Source organism: Maniola hyperantus, chromosome 9, assembly GCF_902806685.2.
Source record: "Maniola hyperantus chromosome 9, iAphHyp1.2, whole genome shotgun sequence".
In the NCBI taxonomy this organism is placed as follows: domain Eukaryota; kingdom Metazoa; phylum Arthropoda; class Insecta; order Lepidoptera; family Nymphalidae; genus Maniola; species Maniola hyperantus.
The window spans coordinates 14,116,824-14,144,635 of NC_048544.1; the positions used below are offsets into that span (position 1 = coordinate 14,116,824).

A 27,812-nucleotide genomic window follows, 5' to 3' on the forward strand; every position below is an offset into this window, starting at 1 on the left:
GGCCATAATCGCTATGAACTAGAAGGCATCTAAATCTTCGTTTTAAACTCCAAATAATACATACACCACTACACGACTAGCTCTTGATGTAGGGGAGCAAATCCCTTTCTAACATTGCCACAAGTTCCTCCGTGATACTAAATATTCTACATAATGCGTCTGTCGAGAGCAGACGAAGACCACGTATTTGACAACCTTTTGCACGCCTTTTTATTTTGTATTCCTCTTGTTTAGCTTCTTCTAATAAGAAAAATGTAGTTGAGCTAAGCGAGCAGCCATCTGAAGTGAAAAACGATAAATAGTTAACTCAGATATTTTTTTATCATTTAATAATTATACTTACTATAGAAAATAACAAAATAAAACTCACATTTTCATCTTTCTTTTAAAGTTTTTCTATGTTTACAACGAAATTTAACTCGTGCATCGATGGTGCATCGTAGAGAAAAGCTACACCGGAGACGCTTTTCCGTTTGACACATAGAATCGAAGGCGAGGGCGTACGATGTAGTCGAAGGCGAGCAATTAGAATAGCAAATTCCATACATAAATGTCAAAAACCCGTTTCCTACATCGATCACACTCGCTCGTGAAGCGCTAGTGTCGCAAAGGTGAGTCGAACGCGATTAATAGAATAACAAATGTGCTACATCATAGGAAACATCCGATGTGCGACCGATGTAAATATTATTTTACCTTAGAGAATCACACTGCTGCATATTTCTTTTGCGATGCGAGGTGTCATTTTACCACAAAAACTGTTTACAGCTGGGCAGCTGTAATCAGTTTTTTTCATAATATTTTAATAATTTTGACTAACTATAACAACGATGTTAAGCAAATAATTTGGGAGTACTAGTACCTAAAGAACTATTATTTACAAAATTCATGTTGTTATGTAACTTATGACGGATTTGAGATAGGATTTATTTTTATTAATTTCGGCCGTAAAAGTATTGAAAATCAAACGTAGCAACATAATAAAATAATTTGACCTAACACTAATAAATCTGAATACTTTATCTCATAGTAATGAAGTATGATAACAATATATTGTAATTAATGTCTTAGTCGGCTGATTTATTCCTAAAGTTGTAATAAAAGAATTGATAAAAAATCATTAGTAGGACCCTTCTGGTTTTTCGTATCAGTCGTTCTTAACCGATATGTATATATCCAAAAAAAAAAACCGGCCAAGTGCGAGTCGAGGGTGCCGTACTTCTTTCGTCATTTTAGACGATAAATTAAAATCTATTACGCTGTACGCATACAAAAATCTGTTTTAGAATATACAAGTAAAGCCCTGGTGCTATCAGACTTACCTAACTGCCTTTCATGAATCATGATTCTAGGTCAATGGGAAGTACCCTTATAGGTTTTCTTGACAGATACGACGGACAAACGGAGAGAAAGACAGAGACAAACAAAAAACCGGCCAAGTGCGAGTCAGGCTCGCGCAATGATGGTTCCGTACTATAGTCGTATTTTTTCGACATTTTGCACGATAATTCAAAAAATAAAAAATAAAAATAAATAAAAATCTGTTTTAGAATGTACAGGTGAAGACCTTTCATATGATACCCCACTTGATATAGTCACTCACTTCGAAAGTTGAAAATACTAATTATTAGTTCATGACCACAATTTAAGTTTTTTGTGTGATCTAACCCTAAATTTGCGGTTTTCAGATTTTTCCCCAAATGTCAGCTACAAGATCTACCTACCTGCCAAATTTCATGATTCTAGGTCATCGGAAAGTACCCTGTAGGTTTTTGACTGACCGACAGACAGACAACAAAGTGATCCTATAAGGGTTCCTTTTTCCTTTTGAGGTACGGAACCCACAAAACATTGCTTGCTGTCCGCCCCATTATAAATACAGCAATACGAGGTTATGGACTGACGGACGGACAGCACTCATTTGCAATGTTGATCGTAGAAACCTCACAGTTGATTGAACTTGCGCTGATAAAAAGTGTGCAAGTGTTTCTTATAGAGTTTAAGTGGTTGCCGCATACATAAATTTCATTAAACTACTGTTAATTAATATGTATCACTGCTTCTGAATTAAAAATAATCGGTTTTTAATTACGGCCTTAATCAAGATTCGTGCTAGCATCATCATCATCAACCGATAGACGTCCACTGCTGGATATAGGACCTACACACGCCACAGTCTTGCGCCGCCCTGAATCCAGCGGCTCCCTCCGACTCGTCTGATGCCGTCCGTCCACCTTGTGGGGGGTCTTCCAACGCTGCGTCTTCCGGTGCGAGGTCGCCATTCCAGCACCTTGGGACCCCAACGTCTATCGGTTGTACGAACCATGTGCCCTGCCCATTGCCACTTTAGCTTCGCAACCCGTGGAGTTATGTCGGTTACTCTAGCTCTCCTACGGATCTCCTCATTTCTGATTTGATCACGTAAAGAAACTATAGCTCTCTCCATCTCCCGCTGAAAATATACTTATATACTTTTTAATGACTTTCGCAAAACGCTTAACTACGAATAGGTACGTACTAAGAGATAAGAAAAGTATAATTTATGTAAAAAAAAGTAATTCCATGGTAGATAAGGTAGGCGGAACCATGCGTCAGTGACACCACGTGTGATACTAACAAACCTACTTTTTGATAAGGTGTATCTACAGAGTCTACGCTTCGTCACGTATTATACCTAGTAAACGTATACACTACGCAAGCAAAAACTGTAATATTATGACGTATGGTAAACATTAAATATATCATCATCATGATCAACCCATCGCCGACTCACTACAAAGAACGGGTCTCCTCTCAGAGTGAGAAGGGTTTTGGCCATAGTCTACCACGCTGGACATGTGCGGATTGGTAGACTTCACACACCTTTGAGAACATTATAGAGACTCTCAGACATGCAGGTTTCCTCACGATGTTTTCCTTCACTGTGTGTGCAAGTGATATTTAATTACTTACAAACGCACGTAACTCCGAAAAGTTAGAGGTGCGTGCCCGGGATCGAACCCATGACCTCCGATTAGAAGGCAGACGTCCTAACCACATTGGGTATTTGACTATATAAAAAAAAAATATTTCTCAGTGATTATTAAATAGAGGGTCTTCTAAAATACGTAAAATCCACTAACCATTTTAAATTAACGATTAGTAAACTAAAAAAGTACGTCATTGTGATGTAACGTCAAAATCCAGTATTTCCATCCAAGAGTATTTCATAGAATCTCGCATACTACCTAAGCGCGCGTTTTGACGTTTGTTAAAAAGTCACTGATTTGACTGGTTGTCAAATACCGTATTGAGACCAAAGTTCGTGATTCTGATCAAAACGTTACAACTACAGGAAACGGGAACAGTTTTCATTGAGGTTTTTGTTCTTCCTGTAAAATTTTATTTCGTGGAATTCACTGTTTTGTTCAACAGCTTTTCATTAATTAATGATTTAATTTGGACGCTAATTTATCTCTCGTCACATTTGCGCGCCACATGCTGTCTGGACCACAGATTACATCTTAAGTCATGCTTTTTCTTTCTTTTTTAACTGCTGAAGTTTGCTTCCTGCGAATTTCAACTCATTGCTTCAACGTTACATTAAATGCACCTACTCGTACCTACTTTCGGCAGATATCTAAATATATAAAAGGAAAAGGTGACTGATTGACTGACTGACTGACTGATCTATCAATGCACAGCTCAAACTACTGGATGGATCGGGCTGGGCATGCAGATATCTATTATGACGTAGCCATCCGCTAAGAAAGGATTTTTGAAAATTCAACCCGTAAGGGGGTAAAAATGGGGTTTTGAAATTTTATAGACCACGCGTACGAAGTTGCGGGCATAAGCTAGTTTATAATGTAACCGGACGATTTCTGTACTTCAAGGAATATTATGAAGAAAGAATTAGCGAAATCGGTTCAGCTGTTCTCGAGATTTGCGATCAGCAACACATTCAGCGATTCATTTTTATATATAGAGATAGATGCAGATATTTTTCAACTATCTAATAATAAATGCAGAAGCAAACAATAAATCGTAACCATGCGCCCGGTCACGTATTCAGATGTACAGACAGACAGACGCCCAGGTGAGCTGGGTTTCTAACCTCCATTTAGACCCTTTATTAGGAAGGCATTGTATTTAAAACGGGTACTTTCAAAGGTGGCGATCACGACACGATATTATGCCTACTTTCAAAACGGGCAAAGGTTATAAGTAGTATTAATTCACAACTTTCAGATGGGCAAAGGTTATAGTATTTTAATTCACAACTTTCAGAGGGGCCAAGGTTATAGTATTTTAATTCACAACTTTCAGAGGGGCCAAGGTTATAGTATTTTAATTCACAACTTTCAGAGGGGCCAAGGTTATAGTATTTTAATTCACAACTTTCAGAGGGGCCAAGGTTATAGTATTTTAATTCACAATTTTCAGAGGGGCCAAGGTTATAGTATTTTAATTCACAACTTTCAGAGGGGCCAAGGTTATAGTATTTTAATTCACAACTTTCAGACGGGCAAAGGATTTATACAGTGGTCTATAAGTCCCGCAAATTGTTATTGCGCTGGAACCATGTCTCGTCAACATCGAAATGACGTCATTTGACGTATATTTAAGTAAAAATATACCATCAGCAAATATTTTCAGTGAATGCTCAAAAACTTTTATATGTATTTAACTATTTAGTGCTTAAAATCTATGAAACTTTTTGAACTTTTTAAGAAACTTTTTTCTCAGTTTGGTCATTTGGTGGGTATTTTGTTTTACTTTAAAAATTTGATTTGCACCCTAGTCTTTTTAGTATTTGGCAACGTAAAAAAATTGTTCTCCAGAACTACTTAATTGGTAGAGTTGAAGTCGCAGTGAATCGCTTGCAGTTTAGTTCTTGGTACTTAAAGATACACCCCCAAAATAATACTAATCAAACCTTTGAAGAACTAACTATAGTACGCGGCCGAAAGTAATGTACATCGGCCTTTAGAATGACAATTCGGCTGTGTAGAGCGTTGTCTCTGTCACTTATACCTATATGACGTTTTGTCGGTCTCAACAACGCTCTGCTATCTCCTTCTAAAGGTCGATGTACATTACTTTCGGCCGCGTATTGTATGTATTGCTGGCTGCTTATTTATTTTAGTCGCGGGATGATGATAAAATTAGAAGTCCGTAAAAAATAGGTTGGGGACTGCGGGAAAAATCTAGAGATGGCATTATGTATTCAGAAAGCAACAAGTCCATTTCAGTGAATCGACAAATACAAGATCCTACTCGGGAAACCAACTACTCAGTCTGACTGAGACAGTGCTCTACAAATCTGCTATCTCCTTCTAAAGGTCGATGTACATTACTTTCGGCCGTGTACTGCATTTATCGTGCTTTAGCAGACACATCGGATCTTACAAAGTCAACTAAACAGTCAGATATACGTACATTAGATATACTACCCCGGGCCAGGCGTAACACCTGTCTAGCTTGCGTGATTAGTTATTGAATACTAAGTAGACGCAAGTGTTATGCAAATTAATTCGCTGTTCGTTTGTTTGTCATCCGTCGACACCTTTATTGCGCTCAAGAATTATTAGTCTCAATAGCTCAACTGGTAAAGGGGTGGACTGAAAACCGAAAGGTCGACGGTTCAAACCCCGCCCGTTGCACTATTGTCATACCTACTCCTAGCACAAGCTTGACGCTTAGTTGGAGAGGAAAGGGGAATATTAGTCATTTAACATGGCTAATATTCTTTTTTTTTTAAAAAGGTAATAAAAAAGGCAATCAATCGAACTGCTAAACACATAAAGCTGTGATAGCGTAGTGGTTAGGACGCCCGCCTTCTAATCGGAGGTCGGGGGTGCGATCCCGGGCACGCACCTCTAACTTTTCGGAATTTTGTGCGTTTTAATTAATTAAATATCACTTGCTTTAACGGTGAAGGCACAAGGAAAACATCGTGTGGAAACCTGCATGCCTGAGAGTTCTAGTGGGTCTACATAATGTTCTCAAAGGTGTGTGAAGTCTACCAATCCGCACATGGCCAGCAGTGGCGTGCACAGTGTTTGAAGCCAGGGTAGGCATTAGTTAGGTAGAAACCTGTTTACTGGTAGGTTATCATGAAAAATAGGCATTGAGCTATTACAACTGGGGTAAGCAGTGCATTTATGCCTCTATGACGTGCACGCCACTGATGGCCAGCATGGTAGGCCTAAAACCCTTCTCACTCTGAGAGGAGACCCGTGCTTTGTAGTGAGCCGGTGATGGGTTGATCATGATGATGAATCAATCAAACATCTCTGTTTATTGAGATTTGCTGTTTTACTTATGAAGTCTGGAGAAGGCTGAATTCTAACACTTTGAACAGAAAAACCGGTCAAGTGCGAGTCAGACTCGCGCACCGAGAGAGTTCCGTACTACAATCGTATTTTTTCGACATTTTGCATGATAAATACAATAATCTTGTGATTTTTTCTAAATGTGACGTTGGATCAACAAATAAATCTAATTCTATTCTTTCTTCTTCTATTCATCATCATCATCATGATCAACCCATCGCCGGCTCACTACAAAGCACGGGTGTATCTCAGAGAGAGAAGGGTTTTGGCCATAGTCTTAGGTCTTAGCCGTGCCACGTACGACGCGCGGACGAGGCACATTCAAAACATCACGAATATTTTATACTAGCTGATTTAGGTTTTTAAAGATCCCGTATAGCCTATGTCACTCAGGAATAATGTAGCTTTCTACTGGTAAAAGAATTTTTAAAATCGGTTCAGTAGTTCCACAGATTACCCCCTACAAACAAACTTAACGACATTACCTCTTTATATAATTAGTATAGAAGTATAGATGAAGCAGTTTATGCTTACCGTGCCGTGTCCGTGTGACGTCCGTGCCCGTCTCGTGCTGGCATAAATCATCCCTAAAAAGTGTGTCTAATTTCTCGGACGTACCGTCATAAATAAACACACTTCCTACCGATCGTTGTACATCATACAGTCCATAGAAAGCTATAAAAATTTAAATTCAACGATCTGTCGGATGATCCATAAAGCGGGACGTAAAAAGATCGTTCAGTTGAAAGATTTGGGTCAGTTTAGTTGGAAGCCCGTTAAATGTAACAGTTTATTATTAACTCGCACTCGTTGTGCCGTAGTTAAAAGAGAGCTAGAGATTCTGTGCGTTTTATACACGCAATAATTGTAAAATATATACATAGGCAGTGGCGTGCACAGGGTGTGAAGCCAGGGTAGGCATTAGTTAGGGGAACCTGTTTACTGGCAGGTCATAATGTAAAATTTGCATTGAGCTATTACAACTGGGGTAAGCAGTGCATTTATGCCTCTATGACCGGAGCGCCACTGTACATAGGTAACACGTAATAGTAATGTATAATATTAGTACTCAGTAGGTATAATGGGCAAGGCACATAGTTCGTAAAACCGATAGACGTTGGGGTTCTAAGGTGCTGTAATGGCGACCATCGGAAGACGCAGTGTGGGAAGACCCCCACTAGGTGAACGGACGGCATCAAACGAGTCGCAGGAAGCCGCTGGATTTAGGCGGCGCAAGACCGTGGCGTGTGGAAGTCCATACAAGAGACCTATGTCCAGCAGTGGACGTCTATGGGTTGATGATGATGATGATCAATTGTAGGTACCTACTACCACAGTTCACCGGAACTTACTACGTACCTACAGTAGGTACCTAGGTAGGTAGGTAGGTAGGTAGGTAGGTACGCGGTAGAAAATAATGTACATCGGCCTTTAGAATGCAGACATTTCGGCTTTGTAGAGCGTTGTTCTCTGTCACTCATACCTATATATTATGACGTTTTGTCGGTCTCAACGACAGAGACAATGCTATACAAATCCGCTCTTCTAAAGGTCGATTACATTATTTTCTGCCGCGTACGCTACAGTATTTGTATAACACAGAATACTATCAGTACCCATTATTATAAATGCGAAAGTGTGTTTGGTTGTTGGTTTATTGGTTTGTTGATTTGTCCTTAAATCACGTCGCAACGGAGTAAGCGATCGACGTGATTTTTTGCATGAATATAGTTAAAAACCTGGAGAGTGACATAGGCTATTTTTTATCCCGGAAAATTGAACAGTTCCCACGGGATTTTTAAGAACCTAAATCAACGCGGACGAAGTCGCGGGCATCAGCTAGTGACTCTATAATATCAAATCACAGGTTTGTAGTTGTAATTAATTTTCGAAATGTAATAAAGCCCGCCATTCACTACACGAAACAATGAAATGAAAAGTGTAGTTGTGCAACAGAGAAAGAGTGTTTCTAATCCGACATGATCGCCATTGTTGAGTCGGTCACACGGCCGACCTTACGACATCATACAATCATACAATGTCGTGGATCCATGATCCATCTATGATCGCGGAACATGATCGCTATAGTGATCCCAGTTGGCCTACCGTTGTAGATTTAGCTATAGCGTGAAAAAAACCATCAACGTGATTTTTTGATCTGTGATCAAGTCATGTGATTAATAAGTTGGGTTAGTACCAATATGTGTGATGCCGTGTAGAAACCAAAGGGTACGGGTTTAATAAAAACTGCCATATCCCTTCCAGGTTAGCCCGCTATCATCTTAGACTGTATCATCACTTACCATCAGGTGAGATTGCAGTCAAGGGCTAACTTGTATCTGAATAAAAAAAAAACAATAATAAAGTAGGTGAAATAGAGTAAATAAAAGCGAAAACTAGGTATATAATTACGTATATGTATAGGTATTTATTCATATATATATGTTATGTATAGGATAAACGTACTGTACCCGTAGTACAAGATTTTACGTCTCACCAAACGAAACCAAATTCGAGAGTCGAAATATTTCCGCGTTACAGTAAAATGGACCTAAACAGCAATGCCACTGATTTTAATTTCGCAATGTTTCCGCTTGGAGCGCTGGCTGTAGAAGTGTAGACAAACTTGAGCTTTAAAACAAGGCTATTAAGATCCAGTTTACTGTAACGCGGAAGTATTTCGACTCTCGAATTTGGTTTGGTTTGGTGAGACGTAAAATCTTGTACTACGGGTACTGGACTAAAGTATTTTGTGTCGAAACTCGAGACTAAGGGTGAGATCTATAGAGCGCACTCTGACTTTGCTTAGACTTAGACAGAGTTAAACCGAGACAGCTATATCTCTCACATAAATCTGTCTCGGTTTAACTCAATCTTAAGTCTGAGCAAAATCAAAGTGCGGTCTATAGATCTCAGCTTGAGGATCGCTTGTTTTACTACGCAACCTTAAAAAATTAAAAAATGTATGAACCAAAATTTCAGCTTTCAAACAATGTTGATCTAAGCTTGACGTGTAAATATTATCTGTAGCACGCGTCACGCCATGCATGCCATGCATGCCATGCATAGTAAAAATAGTACTTCCTGCATTGTAAAACCAAACAAATATGGCTGGTACTATTGTTTTTTAGGGTTCCGTACCTCAAAAGGAAATACGGAACCCTTATAGGATCACTTTGTTGTCTGTCTGTCTGTCAAGAAACCTACAGGATACTTCTCGTTGATCTAGAATCATGAAATTTGGTAGGTAGGTCTTATAGCTGGCATTTGGGGAAAAATCTGAAAACCGTGAATTTGTGGTTACAACACACAAAAATTTAATTGTGGTCATGAACTAATAATTAGTATTTTCAATTTAAGTAAGATAACTATATCAAGGGGGTACCATATGAAAGGCTTTACCTGTGCATTCTTAAAAACATTTTTATTTATTTTTATGCATCATAGTTTTTGAATTATCTTGTAAAATATCGAAATAATACGATTGAAATACGGATTTCTCGGTGCGCGAGCCTGACTCGCACTTGGCCGGTTTTTTTCTATGTGTGGTACCAACTTGTTTGGTAATCGCGTCACGACCTCTGGTGTTATTTTTTGGAATGTCTTGAGATAGGAATCACGGAAATAATTTAATTACATAATATATCTCTATCAAAGTTACATGGCTGCTAATTTATAGTTAATGAATATTCTTATTATGTTGAAAATGTACAAAAATGCTAATTACTCGAACGTACATATTACTGGGCCAGAAGGCTACATAAATACCCAATGCAAGCTCAGTGACGTCTGGATTTTAAACGGATCGTTCATTAGTAGGTACCTATCTAAGATGTGGCGCTGATTTATTTGGTTCCTAAACCGTGAAAAATTTTGTTCGCTTGACCATATCTTGTCATTTATATCGATGGTCTTTTGAATTTTGAAGTTTTTTATAAGTATTTAAAATTGAAATATTCACTGCTTATAGTTTGTTGTCCGTTTCGTTCATCGATGCTTATCAATGTACCTAATACTGTCATCAAACTCTTTTACAATTTTACAATGTTTCACCCAATACTTCCTACATCCATAGTTTCAGCAGATTTTCGCATTATAAAGAGCATTTCAATAATGCTCCACTATTGGGATTCGGAATTCGGAATTATTTGGATTCGAGTTCAGACAAATTATTGAGATGCTCTTTATAATGAGAAAATCTGGTGAAACATTCTGGTGAAGTATTGGATGAAACATTGTAAATTGTAAAGAGTTATTTCGGATATTTCATGGATAATTCGACATTCGGCAAATCACACTATTCGGGCGAATGTTTCGTGTTGGTAAAATTTTTAAATAAGTTTGGATGTACCTTTTTGTTTTTGTAATATGTATCTCCACTGTTTACCCATATTCGCAATAAAGAATTTTGAATTGAATTGAATTGAAATCAGCGCATAGTCCTCTCTGTGATGTATAACATATATTCCGAAAAACAATGAAACGAATCATTTGCCGAATTCCAATACATAGTTGAGTTGAACCATAAGATATACTATGTATATTCGTAAAAAACTCGAGTTCAAGTGGTAATTCAAAGGTCGATGAAATGTAGGTTATTGCCTGTACCCATCACTATGAATCACATGAATCACTCGCCAGATAGCGGTTATCTGATAACGTTGATTCCGCCTAATTACATCATGTACGCTAAGTAGGTGTTAGTAGGTCTTCTCTCAGTGAATGAAAACAACAGTTGCTTTATAACAAGTACGGAGGAAGCTTTGATTATCACCTGTTCAATGTTAAATGATGCCAAGAGATTACCACCTTACCAGACCGGAGTTACGAAGGCTTAGTCGAATCTTTTTAATTTAATATTTAATACTTAGGTATAATAAAACTGCAAAAGTTCTGTTTATTGCCTACTTTAATATATTTTGAAAATTTTAATTAAAAAAAAACTGAAAAGTATTTGAAAAATCCATAGGATTCCTTTTCTGCGGAATAGAAAATGAAAATTTTTGTCTTTCTCCATACCTGTTACCTAATCTCATTTTAAAAATCCCGTGGGAACTCTTTGATTTTCCGGAAAAATCACTTTGATCCGTTGTTGCTCCGTAGCGACGTGAAAGACGAATCAACAAACAAACACACATTCGCATTTATAATATCGGTAGTGATGCAAAAGTGTTTGTTTGTTGGTTTGTCCTTCAATCATGTCACAACGGAGCAACAGATCGATGCGATTTTTTGCATGGGTACCTATACTTGAAGACCTGAAGAGTGAAAAGTGACATCAAGTTATTTTTATCTCCTAAAATTCCCACGAAATTTATAAAAACCTAAATTCACACGGACGAACTTGCGGGCATTAGCCAGTAATATTATGCATACATATTATAATACATTTCTTCCTCGTACAAGCAAAATAAACTTGAGGCCTAAGGGTCATGTCACAAACTAAGAAATGAAAGAAAGAAAACTCAACAAGTAACAGACACTTGTGAATCACTGGCCTGCATGCGGTATGTCCTTACAATAATCATTATTAATCCTGTTAATATGATGTCACTACTTAGGTCACGTGGCGCCGTCCAGACGCAAGCCGCCGATATCAAACACATACTGAGTATATTAATCATTCGTATGATATTAAAGAATTTCGCACTAATCTAAGTGCATGGTGCGTAGCGCCAGATTCGTATCGCTCCTTAGTCCTTACACTTTTTTTACGTAGGAAGGTAGGAACGGCATTCTGAACCAGTGGTAAATTAAAACTACCTGACTATTCATAAGCACTTGTAAAAAGTTTACATGAATAAAAAAACATTCTATTCTATTCTATTCTATAGTCACTATAGAATATGATGCCTAGAATATGCCTATTCAGTATAGTATAGTGAATAGGCATCTTCTAGGCAAGCGCGCTCCGAACCACGCTGCGCAGCAGTGCTGCTGCAACAGTGCTGTCGCGGCACTACTGGTCCCCATACAATCTCTATAAGCTTATATGAGATTACATTCCGAGCTAAGCAGCAATGTTCCGCTATATTGCTGGCTGCATTAGGGTTTAATAAAAACTACCATACCCCTTCCAGGTTAGCCCGCTTCTATCTTAGACTGCATCATCGCTTACGCCAAGGTGAGATTGCAGTCAAGGGCTAATTTGTATCTGAATAATAATAATAAAAACCCTTTACCTTGACTGGCTGTTTTAGGCTGTGGTCGTTGGTTTTAGGCTGTTTAAGCAATTTTTTAATCGCGTATATTTCCTAATATGAACTTTACGCAGGACTCTACTTCATTTTACTTGTATGAATCTCCGTAGAACTCACGTTACTTGTTGATAAGTGTTCTGTTCGATCGGGTTTTGTTCCGACCACATACATCTAGTAAATATTTGTTCGTTCACAGTGTTATATAAAACACGTGTGCAATCGATTTACATTATTATGCCAGATGGTTTATACGCAAAACATTATTGTGTTGTTTTAGTATTTAGTATACAACTAGCTTATGCTTGCCGAATTCGTCCGCGGTGGACCATCACAAATTTCAAAACCCTATTTCACCCCTTAGGGGGTTGAAGTTTCAACAATTCCTTTCTTAGCGGCTGCCTTACGCTCAATAACAGCTATCTGCATTGCCAAAATTTCAGCCAGATCTGCCTACAGTAGTTTGAGCTGTGCGTTGATTGAGCAACAGTCAGTCAGTCAGCTCAGTCACCCTTTTCCTTTTATATATTTCGAATTTTATTTTTTGACACTTTTGTACTTTGGTTTTTGCCTTGTTGATAAGTTATCTCATCATCACGTTCAACCCATCACCGGCTCACTACAGAGCACGGGCCTCCTCTCAGAATGAGCAGGGTTTGGTCATCGTCTACCACGCTGGCCTTGATCACATTATGGTGAACTCTCAGATATGGGGAAACCTTTCCCACGATATTTTCCTTCACCTTTAGGTAACAAAACAAGTAGAGCCTCAATAGCACAACGGGTAAAGGAGTGGACTGAAAACCGAATGGTCGACGGTTCAAACCCCGCCCGTTGCACTAGCACCCATGGCTAATATTCATGGCTAAAAAAGTAAACTATCACTTGTTTTGTTAGTTAAAACGCACATAACTCTGAAAAGTTAGAGGTGCATGCCCGGGATCGATCGCCGAATAGGAGGTGGACCTTATAATTTTGGGCGTCCTTCGCGAGATTTGTCACTAGCACTAGTATGTCCACGCTGGAATTCTAAATACCAGTGTTCGACAGTCCGCAGACATGGGGCTTCATCACTGGACACAGATGTTAGCTCTTCAAAACACTGCAGCCGTGTCAGGCCTCTTCTAAAGTTGTAGAAAATTATTGCACGAACATTTTCCTTCGAAAGATTCATTTTCGTACGTAACCTGACAGATTCCAATCGACGCGACGCTGTGACTAAACAAAAGCATTAATCCTGTACCCGTAGTACAAGATTTTACGTTTCACCAAACGAAACCAAATTCGAGAGTCGAAATATTTCCGCGTTACAGTAAAATGGACCTAAACAGCCTTGAATTGAAGTCAAATATTCAATGCCACTGATTTTAATTTCGCAATGTTTCCGCTTGGAGCGCTGGCTGTAGAAGTGTAGACAAACTTGAGCTTTAAAACAAGGCATTTAAGATCCAGTTTACTGTAACGCGGAAGTATTTCGACTCTCGAATTTAGTTTGGTTTGGTGAGACGTAAAATCTTGTACTACGGGTACTGATACTTTCAACTGTTTTGAGATCCAAAATTTAAACACATTCGAATATAGAAACGTTCCAAATTCAAAATTGCCGGGAAATATGGAAACGACAGAACTTAAAAGGCACGCCTAGTAACCACGCTATCACGTGCTGATATTATCATAGTATCACCTATATAGAAATTATTTGGAGTGATGTGATCAAATACAATATCAACAACTGTAGCCGGCGCGGCAGTCAAATGTGAAATGTTATGACGTTTTGTTTATTTGTTGAGCATCCTAAGTGCTTATTGTTGATTGCCGGCTAGCCAAACGAGATTTTGTTTTGATCATTGAACTATAGTTTAGGAGTGCTTTACCCTACATCGTCAGGGTTGAAGAGTTGGGACTTGGAGTTAAAGCATAAAGTCTTGCTTGGTACCTTCAACATAAATTCAATATGAACACTTCCTGAATCATAATAATACTTAGACGGGCAGTAACCCTGCAGCATCAGGATTTTTTTTTTTTTTTTTTTTTTAATAGATATAGCGAGCAAGCGAGCAGGCGGGTCACCTGATGTTAAGTGATTACCGCCGCCCATGAACATTTGCAGCACCAGAGGAGCCGCCGATGCGTTGCCGGCCTTTTAGGAATTTGTTGGTCCGCCCTTGAATAACCCCATGTTATAATCTAGTGTGGAACACCGCCGATGGGAGTTGGTTCCACAGTTTGCACGTGCGTGGAAAGAAGGATCTGGCGCAGCGGACGGTCGAAGTGCACCAGACACCCAGATGGTGAGGGTGAAATTCCTTACGGTGGCGCGCGGTGCGGTTGTAGAAAAAAGAGGGTGGAATGAGGTCAAAAAGCTCTTCAGAGCACTCCCCATTATACAGGCGATAGAACACGCATAGAGAGCTAACGTCTCTGCGGTGCTCCAGGCTTTCCAACGAGGCGGTTAGTTTGGGATCGCCCACAAGTCGAACAGCCCGCCTTTGGATCCGATCAAATGGAAGGAGTTGGTACTGGGGTGCTCCAGCCCAAAGGTGGGAGCAGTACTCCATGTGAGGGCGGACTTGCGCCTTATAGAGTAGGAGCCTATGCTCGGGCGCGAAGTACCGCTTTGCGGAGGATTGAGGAGTTGGATCCAGAAATATTTATAAGTGCTTGGGATCGAATCCACGACCTCCTGAATAGTAAATAATCAAAATCATAATCATTTATTTATTTGCATAGATTGAGGTAGGTGGGTATAGTAGTGTTAGCTTGTTGAACTACAATCTGCCATGGAGTGGCAAGCATAATAACTAATTATTCTAATTTTACATGATTAAAATTCATGTATTAACAACAACAACACTTTTTTTTTAACGCTGGGAAATGCGTTTACGCATCCCTCCCTCCTGGAAGCCAGCCAGCCAACCAACTGGAGGGAAGGTATGTGGGACTCGCCGGCCGAGAAGCGACCGGAATACCCACTAAAACCCAGCGGCGCTCGTGCGCGTCGCCTGGCGACTGGGTCACGGGAACGCCGAAGCAAACCACCGCGACCCAACCAGCGACGCCGAAGCGGACCCTCCTCCACGCACGTCCGAGGTGCACCAACTATGTGCACCTCATCACCTCCCCCGGAGACGCAACGGGCGACAACGCAATCCTGCGCACGTCGCCCGCGTCTCACCCTCCGCCTCGTCCACTGTGCCCTCTGCTAGTCAGAGGGACACGCGGAGAAACCTCCCCCCTGCCAGGTCATTAGCCATGGCCAACAATTTCCCCAAAGAGAGATTATTAGCCATGTTACCGAGGTGCACCGGCCCGAATACTGCTCTTCCCCTCGGATGCCCGATGCATCCAAAAGGGACCAGCAGCACCAGCTCATTTGATTCATAAGCTTTTATTTAAAGGAAGAAACGTTTCTTTGGATAAAAATTAAATTCTCAATTGATTTCAAAGTTTTTACAAGTGTTGCTATAATTACCTAATTTGCTTAACAAAACCGCGCAAACGGTTGCTCAATTAAGTAAAATTGAAACGTCAACGTGGGCTCGTGATAATCCAGCAATTTACAATTAAAATGGCCGCCGTAACTGCGCACACGACACGCGTCATTACGCCCCGTTACATGCAAATGAGTTAGGTTTCCAATCGCTTTATTAGGATAATTGTATGCTTACGGAAGCTATCATAATTGAGAGCGAGAGTCCTAGAACTGTCGAAATACTAGAATCTAACGTTTACATAGTGCTCGAGTTACTTACTAATGGCAGCGCGCCGCGCCGCCGGCGAGAAAACGACTAACTATGGGCGAATTTCTCTCTCAAGAAACGCACAATAAATGTACCGTGTAAACGAAAGAGATGCATAATATCAAAAGTTGCTCTCTGACTGTTCACACTGCCGTCGACGACTCGCTAAGCGACGAGCTTTCAAAAATAAACTCGTTCAGCGATATTCGTTCAGCGATGCTCGCTCGCTGTTGTGTTGTATGCACGTGTAACGCACGCGCAGATTTGCACAGGACTGAGCGACCGTGGACGAATGGCGCGAGTAATCGCTCGTCGCACTTGCATACTCGCTTATAGCCCGGCGACAAAACTATCGAAACTACACACTCGCTTGCCGCTGATCGTCAACTCGTTTATAGTTTCTAGTTCTACTCGTTTCTCGTTCATCGTCGGCGGTCGGACCACTACCTAAGGCTGAGATGTATAGACTGTACCTACTTTTTAATTTGCACGCAATCTCGCACTCATTCGATCCGAGTCCAAGAAAATACGTTCCGAAGTTTTCATAACCAGAGTTCCAAACGCGCCCAAGTCTGAGAAGAGCCCACAACAAATTCAGCCGGGGTTTTCAAAGGGCCTCTAGTTTAAACGCTAAGCTTTAAAATATTTATTCGGCAATCAAATAAAATACTATTTCCCAGCACTTGGCCTTAATTTATCTCAGCCATACTTGATTCCTGATTGACCTCAGAGTCAATGTGAATGAACGAACCATTCATTCAATCTGTTTGTCTCTTTCGAACATAAGCAGCATTGTTTGTGTGTAAGTGAGAGGGGCTAAGCGGCGGAAATGGACGCAATGAGAGATAAATTAAAGAATGGATATGAACAAGACGTTAATTGTTTTAATTTAAACGAAAGTTAAGGTTGTTGTGCGCATCAAAACAGTGACTCAGAGTTTTGCAAGAATTTACTTTTTTTTCTATCGCGTGCCTCCTAGCTTACGCTTCATCATGATCAACTCATCGCCGGCTCACTGTCAGTAGGTACAGCGTGTTTTATTAAATTATACATATTTTTTATTTTATTTTATTCAGAGAAAAGTTAGCCCTTGACTGCAAGATGCTGCTAAGATGGAAACGGGCTAGCCTGGAAAGGGTATTGCATTTTTTATTAAACCACACCCCCCCTTGGTTTCTACACGGCATCGTACTGGAATGTTAAATCACTTGGCGGCACGACTTTGCCAGACCAGACCAGAACTTTCCTTACATTTCTTCCCCACAAAATATTTGAACTATAATAGAAGTAATTAATTAATTTCGCATCCGATTTAAATTTAAAAATTTAAAGCATAGAGTATTATTTTTCATCTTTAGTGGTGACAGTATTCAGCGCCATCTATGAAAAATTTCTCGAACGTTGCCTGGAAACCTACTCATTGGTTTTTACGCACAATCGCATCTTCCCAATAGGCATCCACAACCAAAATAAAAAGCAATAAAATCCTAAGATTACTCATTTAGCATGATGACGTCTCGATTCCGTTTCGTTTAACGCCTACATCCGGGGGAGTCACAGGCCAGCCTTACCAGGTCAAGGTTACATGGCTATCGAATAGTAGGCACTGTTAGAAACCAGTTGATAGCTGTTGATAGATCGCGTGACTCACTGATTGTCTCGAGACGAAATTAACATTCGACTCCCAGAAGGTTATTTACAAATTTAAAAAAAAAACTAGCTGATGACTTCGTCCGCGTGGATTTGTTTTTAAAAATGGCGTGGGAACTCTTTGATTTTCCGGGATAAAAAGTAGCCTATGTCACTTTCCAGGTCTTTAACTATAACCATGCAAAAAATCACGTTGATCCGTTGCTCCGATGCAACGTGATTGAAGGATAAACCAACAAACAAACATTTTTTCGCATTTACAATAAGGGTAGTGATATCAGTACCCATATTATAAATGCGAAAGTGTGTTTGTCCTTTAATCACGTCGCAACGGTGCAACGGATTGACGTGATTTTTTGCATGGATATAGATAAAGACCTGGAGAGTAACATAGGCTCCTTTTTATCCCGGAAAATGAAAGAGTTTCCACGGGATTTTAAATAAACTTAATTCCACGCGGACGAAGTCGCGGGCATCAGCTAAAACGATACAAATCGCAAGAATGTGCTGATTTTGAAATGTTTGCAAGTTTAAACACCGCAGACTCTGCGTCGCCAGTTTCAAGTTTCAACAGCTGTCTCCATAAAGGTATACGACCCTACCAACTGGTTAATCGAGTATTTACGCCCATGTTCCACGGTTGCCATCGATTTCTTTTCACGGCCGATCGGGAGGATATTGGCACCGATTCCGTTGTCTTTCTCTAAACTAAATTTAGAGTATCTGCATCCTTTTGTTTTCAACAATGCTAAAAAGGGACAGAACATGAACTTTACATTTAAAGACTCTAGATTTTAGTGCACGCTACAAATTTAAACAGTAGGCTCGCGACTGTGCGCTAAAATCACGGGTTTTACCATCTAAAAATAAAATTTAAAACTATCATACTGCGTCTATCATTTTCATATTACATTAGTAAGAAGAGTATGCGAATACTCTAATCTAGGTGCTCAGAATCAGTACCATTGTGTGGATGAAATCAGTCCATTACACGAATTGCCCAAAAAAGTGTGAAAAATTCATGCTACATGTCAAAAAGTTTTTGAACGGTTATAATTATGTGAGGACCCAATTTTTAAGACCCCATGTAAATAATATACATGTACAAGCATATCTGAGCACTGAACACAACAATGATTAATGATTATTAACGTAAAAACCATAGATTAATTATTATTGGTATGGTAAAAACCCACACGCTACTTATCTCTTTCTTGCAGGTTTTTTTTTTTTTCTATTTGATATTTGATAACGTTAGTATTTATTTGACTTTGGGCCATTGATTTGTATTTGTTGTATACTAGCTGATGCCCGCGACTTCGTCCGCGTGGAATTAGGCTTTTAAAAAATCCCGTGGGAACTCTTTGATTTTCCGGGATAAAAATAGCCTGTCACTCTACAGGTCTTAAAAAAATTGCATCGATCCGTTGCTCCGTTGCGACGTGATTGTAGGACAAACCAACGAATCAATAAACCAACAAACAAACACACTTTTGTATTTATAATAATACTAGATGATGACTTCGTCCGCGTGGACTTAGTCTTTTTAAAATCCCGTGGGAACTATTTGATTTTTAGGGCTAAAAAGTAGCCTATGTCCTTCCCTGGGATGTAAGCTGACTCTGTACCAAATTTCATCAAAATGGCTTAAATTATTAGGCCGTGAAAAACTAGCAGACAGACAGACAGAGAGACAGACAGACAGACACACTTTCGCATTTATAATATTAAGTATGGATATGGATGGGTGTAGGGATTAGTACGGATTAGGATATAAACCACTGGCTAGATATTATTAGATTTAATTTAATCTTAGTAAAGCTTTCACTGAATAGCGCTTTCATAAAGCTGCATTTTATGAGCTTAGGTTTCAGGATGAGACACAGAGATCTTTGTAGGGCATCCTGATTCCAATTACGATTAAAATCTTGTTTAGTACAGTAGCGTTTCATTAAGATTGACTAGGAAGGGTATAGTGCATTCAATATTATCTGGCGTGTTTCCACTTGAACGTAAACAATAAGTGTAATAAACCAAATCAACCTTTATGTTTTGTTGCAATTCAACCAGTGATGATACTTTTGAATTCACCCGCCACGACTTAATCCTGTTGTTATTGCTAATGACGGTCTCAAGTGGAAACACGCCAGATAATATTGAATGCACTATAAGAGCCGGGATAGCCTGGCGGCTAAGATGCCCGCCTTATATTCGGGAAGTCGGGGGTTTGATCCCAGGCACGCACCTCATAACTTTTCGGAGTTATAGCCGTTATAAGCAAGCTTCAACGGTGAAGGAAAACATCATGAGGAAACCTGCATGCCTGAGAGTTCTCCATAATGTTCTCATAGCAGTAGTCTGCTAATCCGACCGTTTTTCAAAAAACAATTTAAAAAACCGGCCAAGTGCAAGTCAGGCTCGCTCAACGAGGGTTCCGTACTTCAGTCGTATTTTTTCGACATTTTGCACGATAATTCAAAAACTATGTTGCATAAAAATAAATAAAAATCTGTTTTAAAATGCTCCGGTGAAACCCTTTCATATGATACCCCACTTGATATAGTTATCTTACTTCGACAATTGAAAACTAATTTTGAGTTTTTTTTTGTGTGTCGATAAAATACGATTGTAGTACGGAACCTCAGTGCGCGAGTCTGACTCGCACTTGGCCGATTTTTCTCTGCAGTTATAAAGAGCTGGTAATAATCTTGTTTTTGTGCATTGTTGCAGTGGATCACGCCAGAAGAGTGCGAGCTGTACAGCAGGGAGAGGCGACCGCCCCTGGTCATCCCCCGGATCACGCAGTACCGCCCTCCGCCGCGCAGGGATCCCAGGCCGCAGATACCGCTGTACACTGAGGTAGGTGTCCGCTATACAAGGTGTTAGATGCTCCAGAACTTCATGACCAACTGTGTCGCATACGTGTCCCTGAATCCAACAGTAATCTTCGTCCACGAAAAAATAAACTTTTCGTGGTCCCACATCATCGCACTGTTGCTAGATCTATGTCACCTATACCCCGTTCATTAGCATCATTCAACGCGCTTTTGGACAATAATGCTCAATGGGACCCATTTAATGATGGGTCTATAATACTGGTTCGGGAGTTACTGAAGTACGCTGAGAGCATTACATGAATATGTCATTCAATGTTCTCAGCGTACATATTCAAAATCCTTTGATTTTTTATCGTTTTGTATTTTGTCTTTTTTCTTGTACCTTTATTTGTATTTAAATTTATTATTAATCATCTAGTTAGTGTAAGTGGCACTGCCGTTCTAATTAGATATTAAATTAATAAATAAATAACATAGATTCATACAGGGTGTAACCAGAACACTAGCAAAAACTTATTTATTTATTACTAGCTGATGTCCGCGACTTCGTTCGCGTGGATTTAGGTTTTTGAAAATCCCGTGGGAACTCTTTGATTTACCGGGATATATAGCCTATGTCCTTCCCCGGGATGCAAGCTATCTTTGTACCAAATTTCATCAAAATCGGTTGAACGGTTGGGCCGTGAAAAGCTAGCAGACAAACAGACAGACACACTTTCGCATTTATAATATTAGTATGGATTTATTCAGATACACGTTTAAGCCCTTGACTGCAATCTTACCTGGTGGTAAGTGATGTTGCAGTCTAAGATGGAAACGGGCTAACCTGGATGGCAGTTTTTATTAAACCCATGCCTCTTTGGTTTCTACACGGCATCGTACCGGAACGCTAAGTCGCTTGGCGGCACGGCTTAGCTGATAGGGTGGTAACTAGCCACGACCGAATCCTCCCACCAGACCAGAAATTTAGAAATTATAAAATTCCAAATTCCTGCCAGGAATCGAACCCGGGACCTCCCACTCATAAGACCACAGCGCTTACCACTGCGCCAGGGAGGTCGACTAAAGATTCTTATAATGTAGGTGTTATATAGATACTCTATATATAAGACTACCGCCTAGATTCCCGCGACTTGTTCGGTGTGGAATTAGGTTTTTTGAAAATACCGTGGGAACTCTTTGATTTTCCGGGATAAGAAGTAGCCTATGTCACTCTCCAGGTCTTTATCTATACCCATGCAAAAAAATAAGTCAATCCGTTGCACCGTTGCGACGTGATTGAAGGACAAACCAACAAACAAACACACTTTCGCATTTATTATAAGTGTAGATACTTTAATTTAACCGCCTTAGGGGATGAAATTTCCAAAATTCCTTATGTAATTCGCCTTTGTTATAAAAAGAACCTACAGTAAAAATTTCAAGATTCTAGTCCCAGCGCAGCAATTTAATGTGCGTTGATAGACCAATCAGTCAGTCTATTAAAATATGTACCTATATAGATTTAAAAATAAATTGAGGAAACTTAGGTACCTTCTTAGTATAGAGCCTCAATAGTTCAACGGGTAAAGGAGTGGACTGAAAACCGAACGGTTGACGGTTCAAACCCCGCCCGTTGCACTATTGTCGTACCTACTCCTAGCACAAGCTTGACGCTTAGTTGGAGAGGAAAGGGGAATATTAGTCATTCTTTAAAAAAAAAGTATATAAAAAGTATATATTGTAGGTACCTACAATCTTAGGGATCCCAATTTGTTATAGGTACCTATTTAGTATTTACGTACCTATAACAAATTGGGAACACGACAGGAAAACAGGATGTTTGACTCGAGAATATTATAATAATATGATGTTATCAGAAACGTTTATATATTAGTAGAACACATAAACACATGTTATTTATATCCTCATTACATTGTATATACGTTAATTAGAAGCTGGAATCAGGAGTAAAGAAGGCATAATAGATTCATCATCATCATCATCTCAACTAGAGACAAGGATTTAGGTCAAAAGAGGATTTAATAAGCCTCAATTAACGGTTAAAGAAGCAGACTGAAATCTTAAGGTATGTAACAGTGCGACAAGGCTCTCTTGGCACTTGAATGACATTGACAGGGAGGCGCTGTTGGAGAACAAAGGCTTAGAATATTCAAACAAGAACAAAGGGGACACTTGACGGAAACGTTAGTTCCGATTTTCGCCACGCGCTAAGATAGCCTTGTCGCACTGTAGGTGGTTCGAACCCCACCCGTTTTTTTCATAGCTCCAAGAGAGACCTGACTATTTCATATTTATATCAATTCTTGAGAAAAATGGTCTTAGACAGCGAAGTGTTCCTATAAGGGTTCCTTTTTCCTTTTTAGGCACGGTACCCTAAAAATCAAACCATATTCGTCAAATCAATCAACCGATGTTTGATAAGGAACAGAATATAGAATTAAACTTGTTGGAAAGAGACAGCAGTTAATTTGAAAACCTGACTCAAATATTCTTTGAACAACATATATGGAAGATTACTTAGCTTAGGGCCTCTGCAGACCTACTGACTTTGTTCTGGCCAACATTCCAGTTGCAGTTCGGTTTAATCGAAGTTAGCCAATAAACCCTATATTTGATCCGGGGGTTAAAAAGGAGGGTAGGATTCTTCTTCTCGAATCGACAGTAGCGATAGCTCCGTCGGTAGCCTCGTATAGCTTCTCTTTCGTGCTGCTGCGCGATTGCGGGAGAATGACAGCTATAATGTCACGATCTGCTGCAATCACCTCTCGATTGGTTGGCGCTCGCTCACTATTGGCTACAATGCATTGTTGCAACAAGAATCGCACAAATTCAGCCAATCAGAACAATTGAGATTGTAATAATGATTGATGCAGGTTTTAGACAATCGCCCTACAGGTTGTCGCACCCAGTCATGTGCGCAATAGCTTGTCTCAGATGACCGCAGATGCACTCCGCATCGTCTAGAGATGAAGCCTCACTTCGCTAGATTTGCCCTAGAGTTCCCCACCTACCTACATTACACGGCAGCATTGGTTGAACATTTCCCAATATCCGCAATGACACACAGTAAGAGCTAGCGCACACCATGGTGCGGCGAGTTGCGGTGCGTTTTAAAATCCGTAAATATGAATTTATGCAGTGCGACCGCTTATTGTGACGTTGTAAATTTTGAACTACTAACTAGCGTTTCGCTTTTAATAAAAATCAATTTTGTTCAAAGTATGTTGGTGCCACCTAGCATCAAGGTGCAGAACTACGCGTGGGTCGATGTTCAGAGTTCATTCGAGCCACAATAGATGGCGTTTGCTTCGTTGTCAATTGTCGTAAAAATAAAACAAAATAATTAAATAAAACCATAATATCATTTGTTTATTGTTAAGTCATTAACAAAACGGTTCTTATAATATATCCTTAGGTTCCGCAAATATTCAAAAATGAATTGGCTTCATGATCAAACTAAATGAGAGCGGCCACACTCGGGTTGCGTCTGGCAACACCGATTGGTGAGATTTAGAATTTTTCTGGAGTCAACATGTGAAGACGAATTTTTCGTTCCAGGAAAATCTCACTCCTTTTCGCCCATGGCTTCGCCTGGGAAAATACAATAGTTATAAATTTAGTCATCCTAACGTATTTCAATGTTTCATCAATTATGGTGAGTGAAAAATCAAGTAATGTGGATTCGACAAAATGGCGGTTTGGTTAGAGAAAATCCTAATTTCATGATTTTCCCTTTCAGTTCCAGTTATTTTACCTTCCCAAATAAATGAGGATAATGGGTTGTGGGTGGACTCCTGAAAACCATTGGTGGCCAGGAGTTCAATAGGTGAGTTGTGTTTGATCGGGAAAATTCCACGTGTCGAAATTTTCACACAGCACAAATTATAATCTTGTTTTTCTTTGTTGCAGGGTTTCCGTTTGCGTTTCCGTTTTTAGTTTTCGGTTTTCCGTTTTTCGCTTTCGTTTTCCGTATTTATTTCTTTTGCACATTCACGTTGGCAACTTAATTCTATGGATAAGACTTGGTGAAAATCTTTGTAATGAAACATTTCGGTTGTGAAGAATCAAGCTAAATCGAGTTTTGGGAGCTTGGCCGATGCCGTCCAGCTACCTTGCAGTCTTCGCACCTACAAGTAAGCAAATGTTTGTATCCTGGAACAGTTTAGTGAACCTTCTTAGTGTATGGTACAGTAAGAACCCTGTCTTTACTACTGAGCTTTTATTTTGAAACAATTTTATGAATTTTACTGTGTCATTGTCTATTCCATGCCAATGGCATCTTAAATTTAAAACATAGATCTTATGTACTATCTACCTAAGGCATTCTAATGTATCTAAATTAAGTCTTGGCATTAAGCTAGAATAACTAAGCATTATTAGCCATCATTATGTATTAAGCGACCCCGGTAAAAGTTACATTAAAAACAATTTTGCCTAACATCTAGCAAATTTCATTTATAACACCTCATATGCATTACAAGGGAGTCGACGGCTAGCTTCTATTCTTTACTAGGTAGATAGATCAAGTAAAGTAAATTAAAATTATTTTTTTTTTCCTCTAATCTTTGTAAGGTGGTAGATTATTCCGTATCCGGGTATATTTCTATTCCGCCCAATTTACCACCCTTACAAATGGCGCCCGAACGTTTTTTTATATAGTTATTTCAGTATATTTTGAGAAATTTTGTGAATTTTATGAAATGTACTCCGCTGATTGTACAATTTTCTAAGTAGTGACACATTGCAAAGAGCACTAAGCTGTTTTTTATGGTTAACTAACTAAATAATAACTAATAGTTAGAAATTTTGTTTGATAGTTTAAGTAATTTTCTGAGTATAGTCCAACAGTGGTTTTTTCTTATTTAATTAACACATTATAAATGGTGCTTATGCCGTTCAATTATGTTATTTGACTTACCTTGGAGGTGTATAAGTGAATGTTTGCCTTCAGTTTAGTAATAAACATTGCTTAACTGAGTTGTTGTTGGGTATTGCTTTCAATAGTAAGTACATCTTATGTTTGAAAATTCCGGTAACTTAGTATAATTAAAGTTTTGAAACGCTATGTCCTGTTAACTAGTTACACACATACATTTATAAATACTAAGAGTTACAACTTGTGAAACTAAATATATAAACTATATTCAGAGATTACATTAAGTTCAAGTAGGAAGTTATGAACAATTTTTTTTCAGTGACTTGATACTTCATTATTTTGTTGAAATTTTGTTTAGAGCTGTGTTAAGGTTATGATAAAAGCTACTTCACACACAAAACATGTTAAGTTTAATTGAATGCTGGTAGTTTAAAGTGACATTTAGAAACAGATTTTGTTGTATTTTAGGTTATGTGTTAAAAGTGTAAAGTAACAGCCATCAAACCATTGCACAATCTCTTTGTTTTTTTTGAAAGATAATATGCTAGTCAGAGTTCATTGCAACTTTGTTGCCTGTTTACTTTTGTAATTGTAAAGGTTGTAACACACTGTGTACTCATAAAGGTGATACTGCACCTTACAATCATTTATTCAATTTTGGGAAGTTTTATTTTGTTATATTTTGTTTACTATAGTAATAATATGTGCTTGTATTATTAACAATATTTTGGAATAGGAACATAATTGATAAAATAGTTAGGATAGACTTAAGAATATTGTTTTTGTTGTGTATTTTGCTTGTGTATATTTAATAGTTTAAATAACTTCTTTTGTGTTTGTGTTTAACCAATTGGTATAAGGCTAAACATAGACAGTTACACAAGCTCGATATTTTGTTAAATGTGTTTTGACTTAACACAATGGAACAGACTTTTGCCCAGTTTCATTCACTTTTGAAGGACGAATTGTGTTATGAGGTATCCATTCGTTCCGAAACTCCAGCACCTACAGTGCTAGGTTTAAAGAAACAGTTAAAACAATTAATTCAGGAAATTCCTTCTGAATCAATTTTAGAGACGGATTTCACTTCTGAAAGTGAGTTAGGGGTTATTACTAAAAAACTTCAAGACTTAGAAGATTTATTAAAAAAGTGTTCTGACACTAAAGATAGACATGCCCTCTGTAGGTCTAAAGCTTTAGCTTCACATTTGTACTTTAGAATTTTGAGAATACAGTGTTCCGAACTCAGCTTAATAAGTAGGAAGAGTGAATTACATACAAAGTTGCAGAGTTTGATTTCCAGATTAGATGCTGACAATGAGTCGTCTCACGACGAATCACTGGATTCCGAGAGTACCGCCGTTGACTGCACTGGTGATAAAAATGTTGCCAAGTGGAAGTTAAATTTCAACGGACAGGGTGATCCGCGCAGTTTCATCGAACGCGTTGAGGAATATAAAAGATCTTATGGCGTTTCAGATGGAAAATTATTTGTTTCTGCATTTCATCTTTTTACAGGCCGAGCATTGTTATGGTACAGAGGCAACAAATGTCAAGTTTCGTCTTGGTCAGAATTGAAAACTTTATTTTTAGAGGAATTTGATGCAGTAGATTATGACTACAGGTTGCTAGGTGAAATTCGAGCAAGAACACAAGGCTCTGAAGAACCTGTGTCTATCTATTTCGCTGTAATGTTTGGCATGTTTTCAAGGTTGTCAACACCACTTTCCGAAGAACAAAAGTTACAAATTTTATTACATAATATTCGCCCTTTTTACTCAGAACAATTAGCTCTTGTTGACATTAAGTCTGTCGCAATGTTGAAGGAAAAGTGTCGCAAACTAGAGGCTGCGAGGCAGCGTTCCGCCTTATTTTCTGAGCCTACTAACAGTAAGGCAACTTTAAGTTCAGAGTTTGCTTACAAACAAGTGACAAAACAAATAAACACACTTTCAGTCACACCTGCACCTAAGGTTGATACAAGTAAAGGCACTGATTTTACGAAAACAAATAAACAACTATGTTACAAGTGCGGCAAGGGTAACCATTCCTTTAAATTTTGCAGGACAGTTCCGAAATTTATGAGATGTTTTTCGTGTGGACGTCAGAACTTTACAGTAAAGACATGTCCAAGTTGTAGTAAAAAGGCGATTAGTAAACCCGCTCCGGACAAAAATTCAAAAAACTAATTA

General features: G+C 39.0%; 1 protein-coding gene across 3 annotated transcripts in view; it reads left to right on the forward strand.

The window, feature by feature from the left end:
* The window catches only part of LOC117985539 (rho GTPase-activating protein 9-like), a 142,555-nt gene that overhangs the window by 83,085 nt on the left and 31,658 nt on the right, over positions 1–27,812 (forward strand). For all 3 annotated transcript variants that reach the window (XM_069500885.1, XM_069500886.1, XM_034972287.2), the window contains exon 2: positions 20,635–20,763. In XM_069500885.1, coding sequence (XP_069356986.1) covers positions 20,635–20,763 — 129 coding nt within the window. The remainder of the gene's footprint in view (positions 1–20,634; positions 20,764–27,812) is intronic.